This window comes from Octopus bimaculoides, chromosome 4 (genome assembly GCF_001194135.2).
Source record: "Octopus bimaculoides isolate UCB-OBI-ISO-001 chromosome 4, ASM119413v2, whole genome shotgun sequence".
Taxonomy (NCBI): Eukaryota; Metazoa; Mollusca; class Cephalopoda; order Octopoda; family Octopodidae; genus Octopus; species Octopus bimaculoides.
Window position 1 is genome coordinate 41,080,681 of NC_068984.1, and position 13,050 is coordinate 41,093,730.

Consider the following 13,050-nt stretch of genomic DNA (forward strand, 5'->3'; position numbering starts at 1 on the left):
AGGGATTTTCAGCATATTAGAAGGTCAGGGTACTTGATTCCATGCAAAACCCGATTTTTTTTTTTTTTTCCTTAGTGAAAATCGTACAGGTGTTACTCAAAAAATTTACTGATTAAATTTCTTTTCTGTTGATATAGATTTACACTGATCAATTGTTTAAAATTGGGAAGCTACTGAGAAAGCAATTAACTCCTAATTTAATGCACTTGACATCTCTTACATTATTCTAGTTCATCCCAAATAGCTACATGGGGAAAATACTACAGGTATAAAACAGGTGTTTCTATAATGTGTATATGTCGGGGAAGGGATCAAACACTGCATAGAAATTGTAAAGGTCAGTACAAGAATGGCAACGAGGTAAAGCTATATTTCAGAAAAAGGTTTCCTTTTTTGTTTGTTAGAACGAAATATATAAATTATATGCTTTAACTGCCATTGAAAGGCTGCATGTAATCATTCGACTTACTAGAAATAGTGACTAAAAAACTCTCTCTCTCTCTCTCGTTATACCCCTTTGGTCTTGAAAAATGAATGGTCACATTATATAGTGTTATTATGAATATATCATAGCTGGAACGCTTTTGATAGGCCTCTCCGATAAGGGCCAACATAAGATTAAAAAACAGCTCTAAAATAAATTGTTTTTCTTAACAGCTCACGTTCTTTGGAAAGCGCTAAATTATTAAATGTCTTTAAAATTTAATTCTTTCGCACTTCATTATCTTCATTTTAAGTCCTTTCAAGTTAAATTTAAATGTGTGCAACATCACAAAGACCTGCTGTGATCGCATGTAAAATATGTGACATCCAGTTACGGTTTCCTTAATATTATCGCAAACTGGCTGAGACTTAGCAATGTTCTCATGCTTATAGAAATTATACTGTAGTGGTTGATGAGCTTTGTTTTAAGAAATTTCGTATTATATACCTTTTACATAAATCCATTAAAATTTGACTGCAAAGATTAGGTTGTCACGTGGTTACAAGATAACAGCAGTTTACATATAGTCTCATTGAGCTGAACAATGACTGAATTACCAGAAGAAAGGTCTAAGAGCACATACTACTAATCATAGTTGGGTTTTAAACTTGTCCTGTTTGTGTTGTCACTGAACTTTAGTGTTGCTGAAATTTTGAATAGACCAATGTCGATGAGGGCAAACAATATCACATTCATGCTTATTGATCTTCTTCCGTATCTTACAAGCCAAAGAGAGAAGCTTCTAAGTTGTCACTCAAGCTCTAATCAAACACTTACTGCCTTAAGGTAATACACGTTGGATAATGTAGTTCTAGATATATTGTGTCTGAAGTTAAGACAGGATGGTCATGGTTAGAATGCTATGATTATAGTGCATCCCAGTCAGAGCAGACTTGGAGCTACACAATAGCATGAGTGTTTTCAAATGTCAAGACAAACAATCCTTTAACCTATTAGCATTTAAACCAGCCATATCCAGCCAAAAAGCTTCCACCTGTTTTCTGCTCAATCTGGTCAGATCTGGCCTCTCACGCCTATCTTATAATGCTATTATAAAAATAAACAGTCACATCATCAAAATCTTAAAGCTACAATTAAATCCATAATAAATCCAAACTATATGAATAAATGTTACATTTGAGAGTAACCTGAATGCTAAAGGGTTAAACTCTTCATAATTCAGACCATTTTTCCATAATGAAACAAACTTCTTATCACACAGCCATGCCTGTGCCTACATATATTTATGGTAGACTCTCCTGTAATAAATGATCGCCTGACTGGCCTTCATGCCGGTGGTACGTAAAAGCACCCACTACACTCTCGGAGTGGTTGGCGTTAGGAAGGGCATCCAGCTGTAGAAACTCTGCCAAATCAGATTGGAGCCTGGTGTAGCCATCTGGTTTCACCAGTCCTCAGTCAAATCGTCCATGGAAAGCAGACGTTAAACGATGATGATGATGATTCCACAACTTTATACTGAACAACCTGCTGAGATGATGTTTTTTTTTTATAGTGATCAAATGTTTGTCCTTTACGTTAGCTCACTCCCTCCATCACATCGGCATTGCTTGTACAGGTGCATGGTGTGCCACATGTCAGGTGTTGAAGTAATTGCAGAGCAATGTGAAATAATGTGCTTTTGCTCAAGAACTCAACACACTACCCAATCCAGGAATCAAAACCACAATCTTGTAATTGTGAGTGCAACACCCTAGCCAGTAGGCCATGCATGTCCATACACACATTGGGATTCCACAGTTTCCATCTAGAAAATTCACTGACATTGGTCAACCGAGAATTGTAGAAGACACTTGTTCAAAGTACCATGAAGAGGAACTAAACCAAAACCATGTAGTTAAGAAGAATATATATATATATATTTATAGAGAGAGAGAGAGAGAGACCCTAGAAGAATTGGGCCCCTACATCGATGGGAGCAAGCATTGCCAGCTGTGCATAGCTGAACAGGCAAGAATATTAAAGAATTCTCCCAACCCAGGGAACATCTTAAATTCCAGAATGGAAGTCAAGCCTGCTTACACTTCAGGAGATTAATACTGAAGTCCTGGAACCCACAAGCTGACCACGTCGACTATGGATAGCAGTCTAAAGGAGACAATCCCTTGCGCTTAACCCTTTGCTCATGCATTTAACAAGTAGCTACAAGGTTTTTTCTCCCTCCACTTTGAAGAGGTTATAGGCCATGGCCATTAGGGTCTGAAGAAACACTGTAAGGCTAAGTGTTTTATGGACGTGAAACTCAGGGTAACCCCATAGACACACCATAACTATCTTGTAAGTATGTGTTCACCAGGGCTCAGTTCCCAATCCCTCCCAATTTATCATAGTCCTCCATGCCATTACTGAAGAGTTTACAACAAGGTACCTGTGAGAATTCCTTTATACTGATAACCTTGTCCTAATAACTGAATCTGTAGTAGACTCAGAAAAGGAATTTCAGCTGTGGAAGCAAAACTTGGAATCAAAGGGCCTTAAAGTTAACTTAGTAACAATCAAAAATTTAGTAAGCAGGAGCTCCTACCTCTACTGGCAATTAAGGGTGAAAGGTAGACTGTATGATGCATGTGTGCGAACTGCCATGCTACATGGCAGTGAAACATGGGCCATGAATGCTGAGGACATGCGTAGGCTTGAAAGAAATGAAGCTAGTATGATCTGCTGGATGTGTAATGTCAGTGTGCATACATGACGGAGTGTAAGCGCCCTGAGAGAAAAATTGGGCGTTAAAAGCATCAAATGTGGTGTGCAAGAGAGGCGACTGCACTGGTATGGCCATGTGTTATGTATGAATGAAGACAGCTGTGTGAGGAAGTGCCACTCACTAACTGTCAAAGGAACCTGTGGAAGAGGTAGATCCAGGAAGACATGGGATGAGGTGAAGCATGACCTTTGAATACTGGGCCTCACAGAGGCAATGACAGGAGACTGGGACCTTTGGAGATATGCTGTGATTGAGAAGACCCAGCAACTAAAGTGAGATTGCAGGCACGCATGCCCTGTTAAGAATATCCCTGATGCACCAGGTGATATGATATGCTTGAGAAGACCTGTTGAGTCAAATAAAACCAGCATTGTAGCTGGGGCCAGTGCCCCTTGACTGGCCCCCGTGCCGATGGCACATGAAAAGCACCATCTGAATGTGGTCAATACCAGGTCCGCCTGACTGGCTCCCGTGCCATTGGCACATAAAAAACACCAACTGATCATGACTGATGCCAGTACCCTGTACTGGCAGCTGTGCCGGTGGCACGAAAAAGCACCATCTGAATGTGATTGATGCTAGGCCCACCTGACTGGCTCCAGTGCTGGTGGCACAAAAAAAGCACCCACTACACTCTTGGAGTGGTTGGCATTAGGAAGGGCATCCAGCTGTAGAAACACTGCCAGATCAGATTGGAGCCTGATACAGCCGCTGGCTCTCCAGACCTCAGTCAAACCGTCCAACCTATGCCAGCATGGAAAATAGACATTAAATGATGATGAAAACAGACAGGTTGCTACTTGCATCAGGAAAATGATAGTTATAAAAGGTATTGATAGAAATTCCATAGTTTGCCAGTGCAAACTATGGACACAAGAGGTCCAGTGGAATCACAGAAAAATTAAGAGAGAGAGAATAGACTTTGTCTGTGGCAGGTGCACAGAAGAAATAAGAACACACTGGAAAATAGTTTTCTAAAATATGCAGGAAGCTCACTAGATGTAGTAGGTAACTTCAGTTACTAGATGATTTAATTAGCAGTGGAGGAGAATGTTCCGAAAGCATGTTGCTGGAATAAAAACTGTTCAGAGAGCTATTATATCTTTTGATAATGAAAGTCTTCTCCCTGAGTGAAAGGCAGATTTTGTGATGCTTGTGTACAAACAGTGATGCTACATGGTAATGAAACATGAGCCATGAAAGTAGAGAAGACTAGAAAGGACTGAAGTTAGCATGCTCTGCTGGATATGCAATACCAGTGTTCATATATGACAAAGTACTAATGTATTGAGAGAAAAACTGGTCATAAGAGGCATCATATGTAGTGTGGAAAAGAGAAGACTGAACTGATATGAACATGTGATATGTATGGATGAGGAAAGCTGCATAGACAAGTGCTGATCACTAAATGAGGATGGGGTCTTTGGTAGGAGGTCCAAGAAGACAAAGGTGAAAGTAGTAAAGCTCAACCTCAGAGCTTTGAGCCTCATGAAAAAGATGACTAGCGATTTGGTGTAGTAGAGAAAACCCATCCACCTCAGCAAAAATGAAGTCCTAAAAGCATATCATTTTGTTTGTGCTCCTGCACTGAAGCTATCCCAACAATTCATCTTCCTAACACCCATCACTTCTAACTGTATATCAATCTCAGTTGCTGTAATTGTATGAGAGCAGAGTTGTACTTGGTGAGGGAGTTTGGCCTAGTGGTTAGGCTGTTGCACTTGCAATTACTAGATTGTGTTTGATTCCCAGACCAGGTGATGCATTGTGTTCTTTAGAGAAACACTATTTCACGTTGTACCAGTTACCCTTTCAATCAGGGCTAAATGTTGGCCTGCTCACCTAGCCAGCGGGTTGGCATCGTTTGAAGGCTAAAATGATGCAAAGTGCATTGTGACCAGTGATGTGTAACATCTGATAGTCTGGTCAGTCATGTGCTACCTGTTTCCCCTTTCTTTTGAATCACCTCACCATGTTGAATGCCTTGCATCCTCAATATCATCCCATTCTACTATTGAACGCCACCTCATACTGGCTGTTGTCTCCACCTCACTCTTATTACACTCCTTCTACATTTAATATGACATTTTTGCAAGCAAAACTTTAGTTTCTTATCTCAGATTTATAAGGAGAATAAACTGGATGTTGTGGCCCTTATACCTCTTGCAACATTGATTGCTGGGGAGAAGTGTTTATATGAGAATATGATTTATGAATCTTTGTGCTTCCAACTCAGAAAATTCAGGAATATATATATGAACTTTAAAATTAAAATGTAGTCTTTCAGTTTTAATTTAATTTTTTCAAATAAATAGAAACAGAAAGAAACAATATTGAAAAAAAAATTACTTAAATTTTTTTGTGTGAAAATATAATGTTCATGCAAGATTAAAAATAAAATAGTCACCTTTCTGATTAATTTCTTTATTGCAAAAATCAGTTCATTAAAATATAAATAAAAGACCTTGTTACTTTTGGCTTCAAATAAATATGGTGATCATTTCTTATAAATTCAAAATTTGGTTTGATTCATTTTATTGAAGCAATAATCCTGGGCTGTCTTAGCAACCTACACAGCTTTTCCATAATCTTATTTTTTTATCCATGTTTATATTTCAGTTATTTTTACATGATGCTAAAATAAAGAATTTCACTTCTTGCTTCAAAGGTAAGTTTCCAGATTAATCTACCAAAATGAGGTATTTTGATCAAAAGCATTTTAAATAAAAATGTTTCAATAATTTAAGTATTTTTACATTGATTTTCTTGGTAGTGAAAAAAACCCTGAAAAGTTTTATGTGATTTTAAGCCTAAAATGTTGATAATTTGAATATTGTTATATATACTTTTTCATATGATTTTTAAAATTTAGCAATTACCTTTGTCATTTTTCAATGATTTTTGCTTACTAGACTATATTAGATTTAAGATGATGTAAGACATTATACCAATTTGGTCAAAATAGAGCATCCACTTTATATGATACCTACATGAGTCTTTTATCCCTAAATTGTTGTCAGTAAACTTTCTGATATTTAATAATGATCATTAAATAGTCAGGCAACCACTATATTTCTTACCCAACATTTTGCAATAGTTTGAACCTCATTTTTTTTAAGGGAAACTGTTTAGTAAATTATCATTGAAAAATCCTGTTTTATAGCTTTGAGCAGTTGGACATAAATTCTGTAATGTGCAAGGCATAAAACATTCAGATAGTCACAGACAAACGCGAATGTCCTAATCACTAACAGGATCTTTCGTACTGATAGAATGATCCATGTGCATTGTGTTCATACCCATCATACACTGAATACATTTCATATTCATTTGCTTTCTCTACTCAGTTTAGGCTTCATTTAAGATTTTTCTATCCAATTACAATTCCCACAAGCCAAAAAGTTGTAGCTGTAGTAGGTGATTGAATTTATAGTTGATCTTCATAATAACTATATCTTATTTCAGAAAAAAGATTTATTGAATTCTTCTTCAAACGACTTCGTTTAAACAAGACAGGAAGGTATACTGATTTCCCATATATTTCTCTGTGTGGCAGAGAAAGAAATTTCATCAGCTGTGATGATAAGCCTATTGTTTATGTTGAGCTTGTAAAAGACTCAGCAACTACTGACTATTTGTATTACGGAGGGTATAAAGCTGATTTAAAAGTTCCCTTTGAACCCTCAGAATTATGCATGTTACCCAGCAATGGTCGGGTGTATTACCCAACAAAAGATATTTATGGAGGAATTGGACTAATCAAATCTAAAATAGCTATAGAACTGAGTCAGTATTTTGTTTTTGAGAATGGTGAATTGGAACCTCCAACACATATAGATTGGAATAATCAAAGACATGAACTTTCTAATAAACTTCTTCCACTTCTTGTAGCAAAAGATTAAAGAAAAATATTTTTATATTTTATTAGTGCTGGAAATGAAATAAAGAAAATCTAAATTATTTAAAAAAAATATATATGGAAAATGTTATAAATTTTTATTTTTGAATTTGAAAAGAGAAATCAGATATCCATTAACAATTAGTGTGTGTGTTGGTTGTTTTTTTGTTGTTTTTTTTTTTATATAATATCAATCATTTAAATTCATTATTACATTGTGATCAGAAATTACAATAGGTGATATTTAAGTCAACTTATATTTTGAATCTTACCAACACTGGAAACAAAAAGAAATGAGTTTTGCCTTAGCAAAGAAGTACTGAATGAGTTGCAGTAAAATATCTCAATCTAGCAATCTATCTCATTTATCATTTCTGTTAAATATTGATTTCTTTCAATGATTCACAAGATTAGATTGAGAGGAGTGGAGAAATGAAGTATGACCATTGAAGCAAAGAGGAAGTGAAATGGTTTCATTTGGAAATTTAAACTAAAATATGGCCCACTTAGGGAAATCTTGCCTTTTGCACTGCAAATGTTGCTACTTCAGTGAACTAAAAGTTACAAAATAGGAAACTGTGGACATGAATGATATACAATTTTTAAAAAAACTATATATTGCAAACAGTTTAGGAACATTTGTTGTGGAAGGGATTAATAGATACCATTCATTACAAAGTGGTCAACTAAAGTCTAGCTTTCTGTTTACACAGTGAAATATGAACCAACAAAGGAACCTGCATATTCACTCAACCTGCTACAAATATCAGCCAAATCATCCTCAATTTATATCCCGTTGTGTTAAAAAGGGAGAGAGAGAGAGGATACTAGATAATCCCCAAAAGAAGGGACAATCACTTGAATTACCTTTGTTTATAGCTCTGCTCAATCAAAGTTGACCTGGAGCTAAACAACACAGTGAAAGAGAATTTATGGTGTGTCTATAATCAAATTGTTGTGTATAAAATGGTAAATGCATGAGGAATTGACATTTCATATTAATTCTTTCACAAACTTCAGGGTTTTACAAAATTGTATTTAATTTCAGCTTCTGTGACCATTAAGCAGATAACATTTTCCTCCTGTATTAGACATTGACTCGTCAAATTGACAAGTATCAGCCTCCTACCACTGATACCATCAATATTTTGAGTTATTCAACCCTCTTTTCATTAATGAGAAGACAAATTGTGTTTCCATCATTTAATTTTTCTTTCTTCAGTAAGGTTATAAGCAATTTAGAAAATATCTTAATTTTGTTGAACCTGACAATTTTTTTACCCATTTTTCAATCTTCACAGTCCCACCTACACCCACATTTGAGAAACACTGAATTAATCTATTGGTGAGGTTCTTAGAAGTTGTGACATTTGTTCCTGACTGACTGTTGGATTCATTCTCAAAGAATATGACTTGCTGCTTTAAAAGACATCAAAAAGCAGCAAACCCAAGAAAGGAAGCCAAAAAAAAAAATTTAATCTTCTTGGCTATGTTGCTTCCATATCAATTCTGCTTTCTTGGATAGACAGCAACAATAATTTGTCAACATTCATTGACAAATTATTTACAAATGGTGAAAAAAAAATAATGAGTAGGAGTAATGTCATCATTGTTTTACATTTGCTCTAACATGTTGACGAGGTTTGGACGGTTTATCAGGCAGTGTTTTACGGAGCGTATCCTTTTAGTAGCTTATTATGACAAAGACATGATGTACCAATTCTAAAAGTGAGTTACAATAATTTTCTTAAATAAAAATGGCTACTGAGAATTACAAGCAGTTTCGAAATATAAATAAGGCTTTTGAAGTTACATGAATCCAAACTTACAACCTTGTGATTCAAAGTTAGATGGCTTACATTTAGTACAGCATGTATGCTTAAATATTCAATTACACAAAGTGTGGGAACATAGCTAAATGTGTGCTCATATGAACAAGAGATGGTGTGTTTTAAGCATCAATATGAACAGCAAAAACATGAACCATGTATTTATTGCTTGTTGAGTTACTGCATTACTAATTAGACAATAATTCATTTGTCATTCCCACTCCTCAAATTAACTGGGATATTAATTTTTATTAATTGTACTATTTTATCGTTGTGAAAATTTTAGGCTATTCTACTAATTTCCAAACTTTAGTTTTATGTTTGCAATGAGACATAACATAAGTCAAAATTGAATTAACAGCTAATGTAAATGATATCAGGCATTATCAACACCATTATAAACCACAAAATAGTAACAGACATACTGTTACTAATTTCTCTCTGTAATCTATCATATCATTTACATCAAATTATTAACAGTTAAATTCAAAGATAGAGCAACTTTATATGCAATCATTGAGACAATGATATCAAAATCACTTTTGAATAACCTGGGACCAAATATCAAATGCCCTAATTTTAACTCGTCATGCATTCACTTGAAGATAATATTCACAATGGTCTCAAGAACATTTGAAATTCTGCAATAATCCAGTGTAGTGGACCTTTGATTCAACTGTAAGCATTCAGCCAATTGTGTATTTAGAAATATTTAATAGATACCTACTCAATAAGAACAACGTTATACACAGCCCACTATAACTATGGAATGCACCATCCCTAGAAATGAGTGTAGTAAAAAAGTAATAATAATTGACAAAATATGGTGTAGGAAAATAAACAGTTGTAAATGCTATAAATAATATGACCTATGTGACTGTGTCAGTAACAGGTAACAAAATTAAAAGTAGGCTAAAGAAAAAATAGATGAGCTGATGTATTTAGTAGATGAAATATCTAACTAAACTGGCAGTTTTGAATATTACATTTTAAACATATTCATATAAAAAATTAACTTCCAATAATATTATCTAATAAATTAAAAGTGATTTTTATTAAACATTATTCCATATAAACAAATTTATCAAACAGTGCAACACTTTTTGTTTTTTGCTTTTTCTTTTAAGTTTATGATACAAATATCTATAACAATCAGCTCAACAGTGTGCTTCAAATTTATAGAGGGAGGAATCTTCAATTGAATCAAAGACCAAGGAAATGGTATGAATGCAGTTGTTTGTTACCAACAAATAAATAATGATATATTCATGAGAAAGTAGTGTCTTCTTTAGAAAATATCTGAGAACTCTCGCTATTCATCCACGATAGTCCAGATGAATTATCAGCCAAATTTGGTTTGTCCTAAAATGAGAAAATAAATTTTAAAATGTTGGCAGTTGTATTGACAGAACACTATTAAAGAGTGCTCACTATGCACTATTAAATAAACTGGGTTGTTAAATTTATATTGCATTTCAACAACTTTTTTGTACAATCATAAAACAAATTGAGAGCATTTCCTGAAGTTTATAAAAGTGTTTACAAGATTTTTAAAAAATGCAAGAGGATTATAAGGAAAAAATTCTTTCATTTACAATTCACTTAGATCAGGGGTTCTCAACTGGGGTCCACAGTAATTTTTCAGAAGCATGAAAAAACTGTGCTTCAGACCAGTAAAGTTTATGTGCAATAAATTGGTTATACTTGTGTATTACACAAAATATTTTATCAATTACTTTCACAAAATTCCTAATAATATTTAATTATAAAAATACACCAGGATTTTTAAACATCAAATGGTTATGGAGGTCCTCCCAAGGAAAACATTAAAAGGAATCCATGGACAAAAAATGGTTATATTGATTTTTAGTGAGTTATGTAAAAGACTAATGGAACCTAAGTTTAACCCTTTAGTATTCAGATTTTTCTGTCAAATGTAATGCTCATTTCTTCACATTCGCATGAATTAGTTATGCGTTAGCTTTGAGATTTCAATGACAGGACTGTTTATTTTTACAATACTATTGTAGGATAAGTGTGAGAGGCCAGATCTGGACAGTTTGAAGATAAAACAAGTAGATTATTTTGGCCAGTTTATAATGGTAAAGAGTTAAAAATCTAATTGTAAGTGGCAAGAAGATTTAAGATTTTATAATTTATCAAAAATAAAAGTTAATTTGTATTCGCTACCAGTTTAAATTTAGTGGACGACAAGTGCGTAAAACATGGTTAGAAAATAAAATAATACTCACCTGAAAAGTTTTATTTAATATAGATTTTCTAATTTCTTCATGAACATCAGGATCCCAGTCTGTGAACCTAAATATGATTGTAAGAAGTAACATGGAGTATTGTTATGATGTCAGAATATCACATCAATAATTCAATCACTTTACTAACAAACATTAGAAACCATCAGTCTTTAGTCAAGGCAGAAAATCTTGCTCAGTCTGCAGAAAGGTGCAGAGCTCATGGCCCTCACAGGCATAACTAGACGAGTGACAGTGATGCCATTGAGTGCAGCAGCAATACTGTCCTGGATGTGGGTCTCATCTGAGTATTATAGAGTGTCGATAATTGTTGGAAGCTGAAATATCATCTGGTTTCAAATGGAAGGGCCAGTCCTTGAGATGCAATTCTAGCAATGGTAAGGATGTGATTTCACCAAGAAAGATCGTCAGTGAGGGTGATCTAACAATTGGAGTGGTATGATAAAATGCATCCATTCCATCCTGTAAAGTGGGTTTACTATAAGACATTCAGCCATAAAGTACATGACATGCACAATATTAAAAAATTGCATTTTATTTTATTTTCTGTTGTGTTGTTGGCACTCCGTTGCTTACAACGTCGAGGGTTCCAGTTTATCTGATCAACGGAACAGCCTGCTCGTGAAATTAACGTGCAAGTGGCTGAGCACTCCACAGACATGTGTACCCTTAACGTAGTTCTCGGGGATATTCAGCGTGACACAGTGTGACAAGGCTGACCCTTTGAATTACAGGCACAACAGAAAGTAAGAGTGAGAGAAAGTTGTGGTGAAAGAGTACAGCAGGGTTTGCCACCATCTCCTGCCGGAGCTTTTAGGTGTTTTCGCTCAATAAACACTCACAACACCCGGTCTGGGAATCGAAACCGCGATACTATGACCGCGAGTCCGCTGCCCTAACCACTGGGCCATTGCGCCTCCTTTCTGTTGTGTATTAGACAATGAAAGACCACAACATACAGCAATGCAATATACTGGAACAAATCTATCCAACCTGTACCAGTATGGAACAAAAAATAACATAAAATGATGATTCCAATAAAAGTAGAGCTAACTGGAGCCTTAGAACAGCAACATCACAGAAGATAAGTGAATTAATATCTCAGTCAGTTAAATACTGATGATGATTTACTTTATCATCATCAATTCAATGCATTTAACAATAATGTTATCAAAATTATAATTTCAGATATCCCTAATCCTGCTTTGCTTACTATTGTTCCCATTATTTTAGATATTTTATTAACAGTAATGACAATAAATATAAAAATCAAAAGTTTAATTACCGAATAGCATGAAGATCATTTGGGTCAGGAATCTCATAGATGCTTTCTCTGCATTTCTGAATAGATTGTGCTACTTTTGATTCATACATTTCAATTTGGTCATATCTAGAAAAATGGGGAGGCGGCAATGATAAACAATTGTTTTGCTAAGTAGTAAGAAGTAAACATCTTTTTTTTTTAAATTTAAATAATGTAATGTGCATATTCATAAAGCAGAAATATTGGATTTTTAAAACTGTAGTTGAAGCAAGGAATATTATCTATCATCATCATCATCATCGTTTAACGTCAGCTTTCCATGCTAGCATGGGTTGGACGATTTGACTGAGGACTGGTGAAACCCGATGGCTGCACCAGGCTCCAATCTGATTTGGCAGAGTTTCTACAGCTGGATGCCCTTCCTAATGCCAACCACTCTGAGAGTGTAGTGGGTGCTTTTACGTGTCACCGGCACGAAGGCCAGTCAGGCGGTACTGGCAACGGCCACGCTCAAAATGGTGTATTTTATGTGCCACCCACACAAGAGCCAGTCCAGGGGCACTGGCAACGATCTCGCTCG

General features: G+C 35.1%; 2 protein-coding genes across 2 annotated transcripts in view; one reads left to right on the top strand and one right to left on the bottom strand.

The window, feature by feature from the left end:
* The window catches only part of LOC106883717 (UPF0598 protein CG30010), an 8,825-nt gene extending 1,574 nt beyond the window's left edge, over window positions 1–7,251 (top strand). The window contains exons 2-3 of the mRNA XM_014934828.2: window positions 5,829–5,877; window positions 6,675–7,251. Coding sequence (XP_014790314.1) covers window positions 5,829–5,877; window positions 6,675–7,111 — 486 coding nt within the window. The 3' untranslated portion in view covers window positions 7,112–7,251. The remainder of the gene's footprint in view (window positions 1–5,828; window positions 5,878–6,674) is intronic.
* Window positions 7,252–9,963: 2,712 nt separating this feature from the next.
* Window positions 9,964–13,050, bottom strand: part of LOC106883716 (AKT-interacting protein) — a 13,858-nt gene continuing 10,771 nt past the window's right edge. The window contains exons 7-9 of the mRNA XM_014934827.2: window positions 12,492–12,596; window positions 11,189–11,255; window positions 9,964–10,298 (exon numbers count right to left, since the gene is read on the bottom strand). Of these exons, the coding sequence (XP_014790313.1) occupies window positions 10,203–10,298; window positions 11,189–11,255; window positions 12,492–12,596 (268 nt within the window). The 3' untranslated portion in view covers window positions 9,964–10,202. The remainder of the gene's footprint in view (window positions 10,299–11,188; window positions 11,256–12,491; window positions 12,597–13,050) is intronic.